We start from the raw sequence: 13,501 nt of genomic DNA on the forward strand, positions 1-13,501 counted from the left end.
TGCATGTTGTACATAGGTGGAGACTTCCAAGGAGGCCAAGACTCAAGCATTAAAAGACCTGAGTGCAAAGCTACAGAAGGAATATGAGGAACAGCTGCAGGAACAGCAGAGGAAATACAGAGAGGAGATAGAGACTCTGCAGGTACAGATATAACCAAACAACCAGACACTCACAATGCCTTACTGTCCAACTAGTTCAGCAAGAACTGCACTGCGTGATAATGAGCGCATTTACATGCACGTTCTTAAGCCGATTATGCTTAATAAACCGAAAACGCACTTGGTCATGTAAACGCGGTAACCCGTTTTCTTTGATCGGAGTAAGGTCATAAACGCCGTAAGCATAAACCGGTCGCAACAGGTAGTTTTTTGCCTCTTACTCCGATTTCGCACAGCATGTAAACACAATAACCCGCTTTCTGTTAGTGCAGATTTAAGCCCATCTAGACCGAGCAAACATCTTGCAGTAAAGAAAGAAGGAAATATATCATAAAAGCAGACTTTTTCATGACTCAGAAAATGATAAAAATGTGTTCTCATCTCGTGCAGCAGAAGTAGAAGTGGTTCAGTCACAATGCTGCGTTTATAACTGCATGAGAGGATAATAATTCCCGACATGTTGCAAGCTTAATTTAACATCACAACTGACAAATGTATGGAATACTTGGAGTCAGATACTAAAATGATTATATTTTGACGTCACTATAGGGAAATAACCGGATTTATTAATGAAGTCATGTAAACGCAGCTTACTTGCGTTGTCAGGTTACTGATGTGCAGGTACATGGGGAAAACTGGTTATTTTAATAAGCTGATATTTGTGAGTTATCAGCTTACTGGTGTGCATGTAAACGTGCTCAATGTGACAAATGCATTTGTTTTAATGTGTGTGACTTTTGAAAGATTGTAAGTCGCACTGTAAAAAGACTACATTTGTATTATACTTCACAAGCAGGGAGTAAGGATTCCAATCTCATAACAGGAAACATCTGTAGTTCACCAGGAAAGAGAGAAAAATGTTGAAAAAACTTTTTTCTAAGTAAGGGTACCACCTAGTGGTAATAGTGAAGATTTCCGAGAGAATGATGATGATGGCTGATGATGAACAGAGGCAAATAAATGACTGTAGTTCTGACCTGTGTGTCTGCAGGCACAGCTTGATGACTACATGAGGAGGCTTGAGGAGGCAGAGAGGAATGCTCAGACAGCTGAGGCAAAGATCGCTGAAAGGGATCAAAAAATGACAGAGGTGGAGAGGCTACTAAACTGTATGGCTCAGGTAAATAATATCAGTTGGCTCAGCCTTTGCCTGTTACCCTGAAGGAAACTCTTTATTCAACACTTGTCTCTTTATAACAGGAAAAGGGTGACCTGATAAAAAAGCTTTGTGAATGTGAACAACGCTTACGTGGTTTGGACGAAACTGACCATGCAGATAAAGCTGTGGCCAAACAGTAAGACATTTCATGTATATCTACAGTATAACAAGTTTGCAGCTGAAACCAGTGGTGATGTCATGTTTCTTTCATTTAGGATGGTTTCAGTGGACAGCTTAAGATCTATAACAACCAGATACCATAACTAAGTATATAGGACTAAGAAAATAATGCATGCATTTCTGTGATTAATATTTGCTTTTTGATGCATTAAAAGAAACTCACGTTAATGGAGAACTCTTTTTTTTTTTTTTTTTTTCTGAAGTAGCTATACTATTTGAACATGTCTTCATGTTCCTTACATCCTTGATACCTACAGGTACCCAGAGAAAGAAATATCACCAAACACACTGTATAAAAGACACAGCTAAATGTGACGTTTATTATAATGGGTTTGTGTGAATATTGTTTAAGGTTCACTTAAATTAAACGTTGTTAGAATATTTTCAATGTTATGTAATTGTAAATAAATGATAAATAAAAAATGGTCTAATGATTTGTAGTTTAGGCCTGGTCCTTAATTATACTGATAAATGGCTATAATTACTCATTTTGTTCCCAGAAATGAATAAATAAATAAATAAATAAATAATTAATTGGTTTTGGTGTAAGTGATACTGACCTTCATTCATAGTATTTAATATTATAAATATTTAAAATATTGTTTTAAAATACTGTCTTTCTTTTGTTTCTATATTAATGTTATGTTATAATGTTACTGTTTACAAATTTTTATGTTAAGATTAATCCGATTAATTACATAAACCTGTGCAATTAATTTGTTTTTAGGTTTGTTTTTCCCTCTTAAAAAGTCTTAATTATGTCCCCTTTGATAAAAAAAAAGCTCCCAATAATACTGATGGCCAATAATACTGAATTGTATTTCAGTATTTAATTGCATATATTATATCTCTCCTAAGCAACATGTTCTTTCTCAGGTCGGAGCAGCTGAAAGCGGAAGCAGCAGAACTGAAAGAGCGAATAAAGCATCTCAACGACATGGTGTTCTCTCAACAGAGGAAGGTCAAGGCCATGATAGAGGAGGTGAGGGTTTACAGAGACTGTTCGTTCTGTTCATAAAGAGAATACCATGTACACAAAATGTCCTTTCAAGGAGTCATGACACGATTATTGTAATTGAATCTTTTTAATTATAAAACAAACAAACAATTCCGCAGGTTGAAACACTGAGAGCAAAAGTTGCACAGAAGGATATGTTCATCGCTGAGCTGCTGGACAGGATTGCCATTGTGGAGTGTGAGGTAAGAGCAACGGTTTCCATGTAGCAAGATGTGATTTTTGCATGCCCCTCATCTTCACCAATCTAGAAAGACACAGATTGGTTGGAATAAGCACGCTGAATGCGACTATTCCTGAATCCATTGCTATTCTGTCAGCGAGTCCCTTTGGTTGTCATTCAGATTTCTCACACATCTAAACTGAATCGGTCTTTGTCCGGTGTCCTCTTTACATGTGAAATGAATTCTCTACTTAATTTCCCATGCCTATGGTCTGACTCTGTCCTTTGCTTTGCTTCTTTTCCTAGAATAATGAGTTAGGAGACAAGTTGAAGTATTTTATGTCTATACAGAGAGCATCTGAGACTAAAGTAGCCACCAGGGACATTGGAGTTGGCTGTGACCTCCCCATGAGGTAATGAGCGCAAGATCACCTTGCCATAAGAAATTTAAAACTACTTTCGAGGCCATGGCTTTACACACATACTCTTCCTGTGTTCATAGAGCTGAGGAGCCGCTGTATGTCGCTCCTGTCCAACCCAGCCCCATCTCATCGGCCCCGAGATCCCCTAGCAGACTGAACTATAGCCTTCTTAAATACACTCCCGGTCAGTACAGCTCAATGCTGCGCTCCAGTGCAGTAAATACACAAGAAACTGCAAGCAGTCCCACACAAACTTCAAATTATGTTCAGACCAGCCATGAAGACGGGGACTCCAAATCTCCAACAGCCTCAGAACTGTCCTCTACCAGAAGTCCTAGAGCGAGGACCAGCCCGTCACAGATCTACACTCCTTTTATGAAGCTGATGGAGATAAGCGCTAAAATGAACATAGACTGAATGGAGTTTTACTGAAATGGCAGCAGCAGAAGCTTATGGAACATGAAGTATTGTTGTTTTGTTACTGTTTATGTAACATTAAGGTGTATGTAAATAACCTACTGATCTGTGAATAACTTATTTTGGTAGTATACTGTATACTGATGCACTCTGTTGCTTTGTTTACCAAAAATCTAGTGATTTTATGTGATAGCTTTCTATATTTTACAGTTATCTATTTATATTTCCATTTTCTGAGACCGTATTTAGGTTATTTTCTAAAGTGTATTACATGTGCGTGTGTGCGTGTGTTTGATTACCGTATACACCATTTTTATCTAATACTAACTGGAAGGTAATTCCAATAATATCATGGTATTATGGTACATTATATTACTTTAGTGCCATATGAAAAAACACCATGTTTTTCTCCGGTCTGTACAGTATAAAAACCATTAAGCCTATGGGATGTCCCCACTTTTCACAAAAACAAACCTGTGTGTGTGTGTGTGTGTAAATATGGTCTGCCAAAAATTCATTCTGCAATTCAGTTTTATACTCTTCTTTCCCCTCCAGAAATAACACAAGATGGCTGTGAATGTCAGAAGAGGTTTGGAGATCCCAGAGCCATCAGATTACAGCAGCTGTGAAGATGATGATGTGACTTATTTCACAGATCTGCAGCAGCCTGATAATAATCTACCTGAGTCTGCGAGAGTGATCAATAAGTTGTTAAATAACCTTGATGACAGTGCATAGGAAGTTATATCAGAGCAGGAGAAGATCAAGAGGGATGACGAGAGAGCAGCAAGACAAATCCCTGTGCTGAGTGCTACTAAAGAAATGAAGGTATGTTTAACATGTACAATCATATGGCCTCATCATATTCCTTTGCACATGTGCTTTGTATGCATTTGTCCAAAATGTTCATTTTACATATGCTTATTTGTTTTTTGGTTCTTAGCTTCCAGGCAGAACTAATAGCATTGTGTGCTCTGATGATGGACTTTACCTGTTTCTGGGTCACACTCATGGTCTGTCCGTCATCAGTACATCCACTCTCACCTGTGTAAGAACATGGCAGGATGAAGGAGTGGAGCTTACCAGCATCTCTTGTGCCTCGCTGGGAAATGTGCACTCTTATGCACATTGGATGACATGGGTAATTTCCTGAGAGTGGTGGTATATTTTGACAATTTACATTAAAAACTCCCCTTTTTTATTTTCTGTATTTGATTATACATATTAATTTTCTCTTCTGTCACCTAAGGTATTGCACGGCTTTTTGTGCATCACATAGAGAATATTTATTAATTAAAGTCATCAACGAAACTGTGAGTTCATAATACTGTTATAAGAGCTTATTTTTATGTATGCAGTTGATTTTCTATTGTAAATGAACACATTTAGAATTACATTGGTTTATATCTTCCTGTGAGAAATGTAACACAAAGAAACATCTGTGCAAATTTTGAAGTGTCTAGAAGTGGGGACTTTGGAGCTGCAAGTCATCATGACGTAAATTTCCTATTAAAATATGGAAATGTAATATAAAACTAAAAATACAGTTAACTGTGACTGAGTACTACTGATTCATTAATGCTGTTGTGGTGTATTTTCAATGAAGCTAGTGGCTGTGTTTGGCTGGATGTCTATCGCTTCCCACAAGATGTGTGGATCAAAGAGCTGGAAACCAAACAGGTAACTGCTATAGTTACGTTGGAAATTTACCTGGTAAACCTTCTATTCTTCTTTACTGTATTTATGTTTTAAACAATTCTTAACATGGTGCATTTGTTGATGTCTGTTCAAAATTTGCAATTTCCTTGGAGGGACATTTTAAACTGTTATGTGTTTAAAAAAATTTAAAAAAAAAAATTCTGTATGTTTGTTTTATTGTTTACTAAATTACTTTAATGAGATGATCATATTTTTCTGTCTCTTCCATAGGCTACACAAACCCCACAAACCACAGAAGCCAAACTGTCTCCAGTAGTCTTACTCATGAAGATCAAACCTCCAGAAATCCCTGCAGGTATTTAGTTTAAAGCACTGCTCTAAAATAAGTTTATGTCTTTCTTTTACTGTTCATGTCTTCAAGGAACCTCTCTGAAAAGTCCATCTGAGGTCCTACAGAAGACAGAGGAAGGCACTATAATAGGCTCAGGCCAAAATCACCTCATTAGTAGTCGTCAATGGGAAAACCAGGATGCAGCATTTAGGAAAATTTTCATGAAGTACCTCAGCTCCAGCTCTGTGAGACCACTACAGCAAAAAGCAGAAGGTCCAAGGTAGGCTTGATTAATACTGCAATACGGTATACTGTAAAGTCATCCCAAAAAGTATTTTGACACTTTAATTCTATGAATATCTTTGCATTATATAGACACAACAACCAATCCATCGTTACAACCAACAAAAAGTGTCAACCATACCTCTAAGAATATATCTAATATTAAGTGGTATTTCACCCCAAAGTAAAAAGTTTAATAAAATAATATTGATAATGAAAATTGTTAATATAAAAATTTTTGTTCCAAATCAATGATGTCCAGAATGTAACATGAGCTGTTACAGTAAGAATCATACGTACAACTTGCAATGCAACAAAATGTTTGCCAGAAAGACAAACAAACCCTTGATAAATTACTAATTGTTGAGCTTATATGTAAACAACAAATCAGTAGGGAGTCCCATGACATGCAGAACAAAAATAGATATTGTGACCACAAATTATGAATGTGCTCTCATAACTTTTTTGGCCATGTTTTATTAATTCATGGTCATGTTTGATTAATTTGTTCTCGTTTTAGTTAAATTGTGGCTATGTTGTTCTAATTCATTGCCTTCTTGTAATTTAGTTAAGTTGCAGCCACGATTGAACTAAAACGATGGAAAGAATTAAAACTTTGCATATATGGAGCAGCTGAACTGAACATATGTGATATATCTGGCGAAGTGTGCATTAAAACACTAGAACCACACCACTAGAGGCTTATTTTTTCACATTACAAAATTATAATTTTTTCCTTACAGCAACTGTACTTGTCACTTCTTACTGCGTGAGGGGTTTCTTTCAATGCTTGGGGAAGCCAAAGCAGCTAGAGGTGAGTCATGAACTCAAGAGATGATTTCACATGTATGTTTTTCAGTTATTAATATAGCCTGTAACGGTGTGTAATCAAAATTTACAGTACAGTCGGTTCTCTGAATATGCATTTATAATATTTCTTCAAATTATCTTTGAAGATATTCCCATTGCTGTGTGCCTGTGGTGGAATGGCAGCCATAATCTCTTACATTATCTTCTGTTGAAGACCCCTAAAGAGAAGGGCACTCCAGCCATTCACTCATACATTTATACTGCATAAATAAGAAAGAAAATACAGTATATTAACATTACAAGGACACATTTTTAGTCATGTGTATTAATTATATTTTAATTTGTTCCTGGATCAGACAGTGAACCCAGACCAGATGTTTTGTGGCCCAATTCTCAAGAAATCCTCTACTCTGCCATCAGTGCCTGCACACTATATGGGACCGACGGTTTGGTAAATCTGCTTCAGTATTTAATTATTTATGATATATTGATAAATACTCAATGATAATAATAAACCATGATATAATGGCACAATACAATGTCTCACTGATCATACTGAGAGAAGGAATCTTACCCTTGAATGTCTTCTGCAGGGTGTCCATATACCAATATTGTGATCCCAGGAGACGGCTCCATTTACAGGATGAAACTCCTTTTGCAGAGTCAATTGCCAGTCACTCCACTCTTTCAGGGTCCCTTTTTACCCACACTACAGTTAGTGCTCACTTGCAGAAATGGGGCATGCTACAGTGTGACAGCGGGCAGAGGAGGAGACACATGCACTGTTGCACTTATTGAAAGGTACAAAATAAACAGTTATTAAAATGGGTTTAAAAATACAGAATTTGGTGTATAAATAGCTAATAGTCTGGTTCAGTGTTTGCTGTAAGCTGGTCCTGCAGTTCCTCTAAAACCCTCTACCTCCCCCAGTTCCACCTGCCTAAATCTGCTATGTGATTTATGCATGTCTATAAATGTAGCAGCAGCATATCTTACAGCAGTATTTATTGATGTGCATAGCAGATCTTGCCCACCAAGACCAAATACGTTAACATCATATCCATTAACATACTAAAACTTGACATGATTGACATAAATATAATGACTGTCTCTAATCAGACCTGCAGGCCAAGGCAGTTCTGTCACTGTTGCTCAACCTGTGCCCTTCCTGAAGCGTCTGGTATTGTAAAATTTTGCAGCATAATATTGTATTTGACAGATGTTAGCTTCTGGATTAAATTATTTCTTATATATATGGTGTATGGTTGTGACAGGTACGTTAATAACTTTGTTTGCAGTTGTAGTTAGCTTTAGTCCAAGATCTTAAGTCACTTTATTAAGAAAGTATCTGTCAAGAACTTGTACATGTAAATGTATCAGTACTAATTCCTGAAATTGTTTATAGATTTTGTTGATGCAGAGAAATGGGCAAGTATCTATATGGGAAACGAAGGATGGAGCACCAGTATTTATCTTAAACCTGCCTACAACTTATGTGCTGGGCTCACTCAGGGAACCTGTGTGTCTGCTTGAGCCAGTCCAAAAAAAACTATATATTACAGGTAAACTTCAGACAAATTAATAATTTAGCTGAAAAATAACAAATGAGGTTCTGTCATGTTAGTTATTAGATGATTGACACCTTTTCCTGTTGTAGGGGACGTTCACACAGAACACATTTTTGCATTACACTGTGCTGCTTTTCCATTGTTTTCGATGTAAACTTGCAGACGGACATGGTTTGGCTGTTGCATTTGCTTCTTGCATCTTTTGCAATGTCTTTACACAGCATTTTCTAAAACCCCCAGAGGTCTAGTTAACATAATGTTTTGAAAAATACTTTAAAAAACACATTTCTAGACATTTTTTTACATTTATTTTTTTCATTCCATTTTACATTGTTCTGTGTGAATGACGTCTTATGCAAGTCTTAATACAAGTTATGATGCAATGCATCAAAGGTGACACATTTTTATTATAATTTGTTATTTATTGAGTGACAGTTACAGAAGGATTGTGTTCATGGTGATACTCTTGATTTTTTGAGGTGACAGAAAAACACCTTTGGTGAAGATGACTGATAGGAAAGAGGATGAGTGCTCTCTCTTCATCTTCAGCTTTTTAGAATGCTCATTGATGGATCTATATCTTGTCACAAGTCCAGCTGTAAGTGAAAAAGAGTCCAGAGCCACACTCTCAGATTTGGAGGAGGCCTGCAACCTTTACCTTCAGGAAAGGTTGGTGAATTGTAGTTCAGTATCAAACAGTAGAAGAACAAATTTTGAGAATCTTTTTGTACGAATGAGACAAAATGTGACATGCAAGCTGTTCATCAAATGTTAAATTATTAGATAGGACTAAATGTCCTAGAGCACAAAAAAGATACATGATGAATTGTATAAAGGCACGTTCACACCAAGAATGATAATGCAAACTATATCTATATAACTATATACTCTATGATAATTATTTCTGCCATATGTACATTAACTGACTGTCACCACTGATAAGCTTCTGCTAAATATTGTAGAAACTTAATTTTCTGTAAAGTTGCTTTGCAACGATTTGTATCGTGAAAAGCACTATACAAATAAACTTGAATTGAATTGAATTATATTAGTGTCCACACCAATGAACTATAACGTTTTTATAATGTTTTTTCTAAGAGTGATTATGTGAGCATATTTGCAGCATATGTTTTAAAATAGGAAGCCATTTTGAATGGCTGTTAATGTTTTTATCGTTCATTAGCTGGAAAATGTTATTTGAAAGTGATTCCAATGATATTGTTCCTCTGTGTCGTTATTGTTGTTACTTCAGTTGTGGAAAAATTCTAAATCTGTTATTAAATGTCAGAACGAAAGTGAAAAACCAGTCATAGGATTTGTCTTTGTCCCTTTAATTTTTGCAAGAATGCTGTCCAAGCATCGACTTTGACCTTCAACAGTATCTTCTCAGATTATTTCTAACTGGTCATAGCCATTCCCCTGTTAGAGGAATGCTGACAGAAGTTTTAGTCACATGCACAGAGAAAATAAAGGCCAACACCTGTGCAAACAGAACATATGTAAAATAGAAAATATACAATATAGAAAATAGAAAATAAAGAAATATATAGAAATTTCCATCACATTCTTTCCCCTTTCGATCATTTTTTGATCACATCAGTATATACAGTGGGTACGGAAAGTATTCAGACCCCCTTAAATTTTTCACTCTTTGTTATATTGCAGCCATTTGCTAAAATCATTTAAGTTAATTTTTTTTCCTCATTAATGTACACACAGCACCCCATATTGACAGAAAAACACAGAATCGTTGACATTTTTGCAGTGGCTGCAATATAACAAAGAGTGAAAAATTTAAGGGGGTCTGAATACTTTCCGTACCCACTGTACATTCCCTATATTTGACTTGATTCAAAACATACCATCATTCTCATAGGGCAAGAAAGCATTCAGCTGTTTTTGTGAGTTCCCTATATTTGACTTGATTCAAAACATGCCATCATTCTCATAGGGCAAGAAAGCATTCAGCTGTTTTTGTGAGGCATAGACATCTCTAATACATGTAGCAAGCTTGGGGGAAGTTGCAGCTTCACTATCTATAAGGAAAGTCACCACAGTCTTACTTGTGGCAGTTGTCTTTATGCTAAACTAGTTAAATGAACACAAGTGCCTACCTTTTTGTTGGCTTCTTCTAATTTGGAAATACACTGATTCAAGCAAGCGAGCAGGTCTTCATTGCTGTTGTTAGCAGATGGGTTAGTAAGCGAACTTGCATTTGCATGTCTCTCATTCTTCACTCTCGCAGGGCTGCTGGCGTTCACCCCCTCTCCTCCAGCCCCTCCAGTCTGTCTTGGTTTTAGTCACCTCAGTCACCATTCAATTGTTAGGGCATTCATTCTTCCAATGTCCTTTCTCTCCACAGCGGAAACAGATATCCAGATCAGTTTTCCACATTCCACGTCCTCTGCCTCTCCCACGTCCACGTCCTCGCCCTCTGTTGTTGGTTCCTCTGTCTCTCGATTGGCCTGCACTCATCTGCACCGCTTCATACATGGCCTTGTGCAATTCTTTGTCAGCGTTTTCCTTTTTCTTCTCCTTGTGTTGTTCCTCTGCATGGACTGCATGCTTTCTGATGATGTCCACCCTGGCCTCATTCCATCCAATGCAGCTCTGTTTTACTGCAGCACTCAGTTCAGGTCTCAGTCCATTCAGAAAACTGCTGTTCATGTATGATTCCCAAATGTCAGGTTGGTCAACTCTGTTCGCTGGTTCTGCTATTCCGCTGTACTTCTTGAAGGTCTCATACAGTCGCACATAATAGTCCTTCACAAGCTCATCCTTCCTTACCCTGTATGCAAGAGTTAATCTTTGCGATGTCCACTCTCACTGGAAATGCAGTTTTAACATGCTGACACTAAAGTTCCACTGCATTTCGATATGGTCTGTTGTCATCGTGAGCCCATCCCACATGTATTCTGGTGGCATTGTTTACTGGAAAGTGTGGTCTAACTTTTTGCCAGTCCTTTGCACCCAATTTTAGCATGAGAAGACGTTTGAGGTCCTGCATGGTGGGGCTAAATTCCTGACAGAAGACCAGTAATTCGGCAGCGAATTTGTCTCCAGAGTCTTTGGGGTGGGGCAGATGAGTCATGGCTTCTTTTAAGTCTTTCACTGACCATGGACGGAACACCATGATTGGTCCTTTGGGTCCTGCAATTTGGACCTCCCCATCCCCTGGGCCTTCCTCATCCAAATCATCCGGTTCAATCTTTTCTTCTGCCTTGGTCTTGGACCTGGTTGTCATGTCTTTTCTCTTATGAGTTGTTTCAGTTCCTCTTTCCACCTTTGGTATCCTGAGAGTGCAAGGTGATTTTGAGTGGAGTGGACGATGCTGCGGATGCTGCAGAGGGGGTTGCTGTTTCCGGACTTGGATGTCCGAGTTCTTGGGTTTGATCTTGGTCTAGCGGCAGCGTTGCTGGTGGACTATATGATGGAGGTGGTTGGTGGGGCCAGGAGTCGAGGTCGTGATTCACCTTAGCACACTGCAGTTTTCTAAAAGGATACAAAGAAGAATTCTGAGAAGTATCACCTGTTCCTTCCTCTTCCTTAAATGGCATTTCCTTGAACACTCGTTTTCTTTCCCTTCGTTCTGCTTCTTCCAGCCACAGACTCATAACTCTCTTATGCATTTGAAACTTATCTTTGTGTTTATTCTTCAGCTTTCCTTTACTTCTCACCCTACATTCATGCTTCTCCAAACTGTCTTTCACTCTATTTTAGGTTGATACACAGAATGTGCCTCTTTTAGAGAACCCATGATTCTCTATCCATTCTGGTACCACATCTACTATTGTTTCCCCATATTTCTTTTTCATTTCTTTATAAATTGGACTGTCCTGATCCTCTAATTTAACCTTAGGTTTGCTATTTCCAGATCCCATACTTTCAATCCAAGACTTTACCCCAGATGTGCCCTTCAAACCCTTCACACTGTGGTTGTCACCACCATGTGGCTTCAATACCTTGTCTGGGCTGACTTACAAGACTGTCTCACTAACTTTTGGAATCAGTGGGAGGATTAGATCTACTTTCTGAATTCTGGAAATATCAAACTCTTTTCACTCAATCCTTTAAATAAATTTGAAAATATACATTTGGAATTTCAAAATCAATCTCACCGCTTTGCATGCTTCTTTAATCCATTGAGACCCCGGTGGTGAAGGTCCAGGCCCTCTGACGTTGGTCCCCTTGTCCCTAGGTAAGGGCTAATCCTTTTTTTTATATTAGGATGATCAGTCACCAACGTTTCAGGTCCAGACCAATCACACATGGGATTCCATCCTCTCAGGTCACGTCACGTCCACAGAGAAAATACTGAAGATCAACACCTGTGCAAATAGAATATATGGAAAATAGAGAATATACAATATGGAAAATAGAAAATAAAGAAATATATATACATTTACATCACATTCGTATTCGAGAAGAATTATTTTTTTTTTTAAACTTGATGTTCATAGCTACCGTTCTTGGTGTTAATAGGCCTTTACAATGATTTGGCATGTCACTTAAAACACGGAGTATACTTTACACTTGTGTGTGCAGAGCTGATTCTTGGAAAGAGAGGAACAGAAATGTGGCTTTCCAATGTGAGCAGCTTTTGAAGCGTGATGTTAAATGAAGCTTCACATACTACAAAGAGATCCAGACATGCCATGCTGACAGACAGAGAGTGTGTTTTCTTTTTTTTCTATATTAATGTGGATGAAATGCATGCATTCATTCATCAATCAGCCAGAGAAAATTGTACGATTTAACTTTTAATGTCATATTTAAAAAAAATACCATTGAATACTGTACATTTAAAATTCAAATGAAAGTTCATTTCAGTTTGGGTTTATGAGGAGGTTACATGTCATTTTTCACAAGAACCTATTCTACATGAAGCCAGGCCAATGCAAATGTGTTTATATATGCACATGTCCTAATATATGTTTATATATACATGAATAATCCGTGCATTTGATTAAGCTTATTGTGACTTGATTCTAGCATTTTTTCAACATTTACAGATCAGTTGCAGTAAGTAGTTGTTATCTTCTTAACAAAGGTCAAGTAAACTAAATTCAGTATATTTGTTAGTATATCTGTTATGCAGTCTGATAGTCTGTTCTGAGGTCAGAAAATGTTCATATAATATCACAGCTAATCATGTCTCCCACACATTATACCGAATGTCAGCACAATTTTTCTGGTTTTATTGTTCTTATGTATTTCATAAGACAGGCCATAGGCACTGGTTTTCAGATTTGCTCCACTTAAGTCTTTTCCAGCAAGCGGATCTTTTCACGATTAGTACATTAGTACCGTTTGTGCTGAACATCAATTTAATTGAA

General features: G+C 37.4%; 1 protein-coding gene and 1 pseudogene across 2 annotated transcripts in view; both read left to right on the forward strand.

The window, feature by feature from the left end:
* The window catches only part of LOC107702122 (myocardial zonula adherens protein-like), a 14,619-nt gene extending 10,872 nt beyond the window's left edge, over positions 1-3,747 (forward strand). Inside the window, exons 9-14 of one of the 2 annotated variants that reach the window (XM_016504365.1) lie at positions 1,151-1,279; positions 1,360-1,454; positions 2,375-2,480; positions 2,615-2,698; positions 2,983-3,089; positions 3,179-3,747. In XM_016504365.1, coding sequence (XP_016359851.1) covers positions 1,151-1,279; positions 1,360-1,454; positions 2,375-2,480; positions 2,615-2,698; positions 2,983-3,089; positions 3,179-3,515 — 858 coding nt within the window. In that variant the 3' untranslated portion in view covers positions 3,516-3,747. The remainder of the gene's footprint in view (positions 1-1,150; positions 1,280-1,359; positions 1,455-2,374; positions 2,481-2,614; positions 2,699-2,982; positions 3,090-3,178) is intronic. The other variant, XM_016504372.1, reaches the window with a different exon arrangement.
* Positions 21-13,501, forward strand: LOC107702136 (WD repeat-containing protein 93-like; annotated as a pseudogene).

The sequence above is a fragment of the Sinocyclocheilus anshuiensis genome, unplaced genomic scaffold (genome assembly GCF_001515605.1).
Source record: "Sinocyclocheilus anshuiensis isolate Anshui unplaced genomic scaffold, SAMN03320099.WGS_v1.1 scaffold1941, whole genome shotgun sequence".
Taxonomy (NCBI): Eukaryota; Metazoa; Chordata; class Actinopteri; order Cypriniformes; family Cyprinidae; genus Sinocyclocheilus; species Sinocyclocheilus anshuiensis.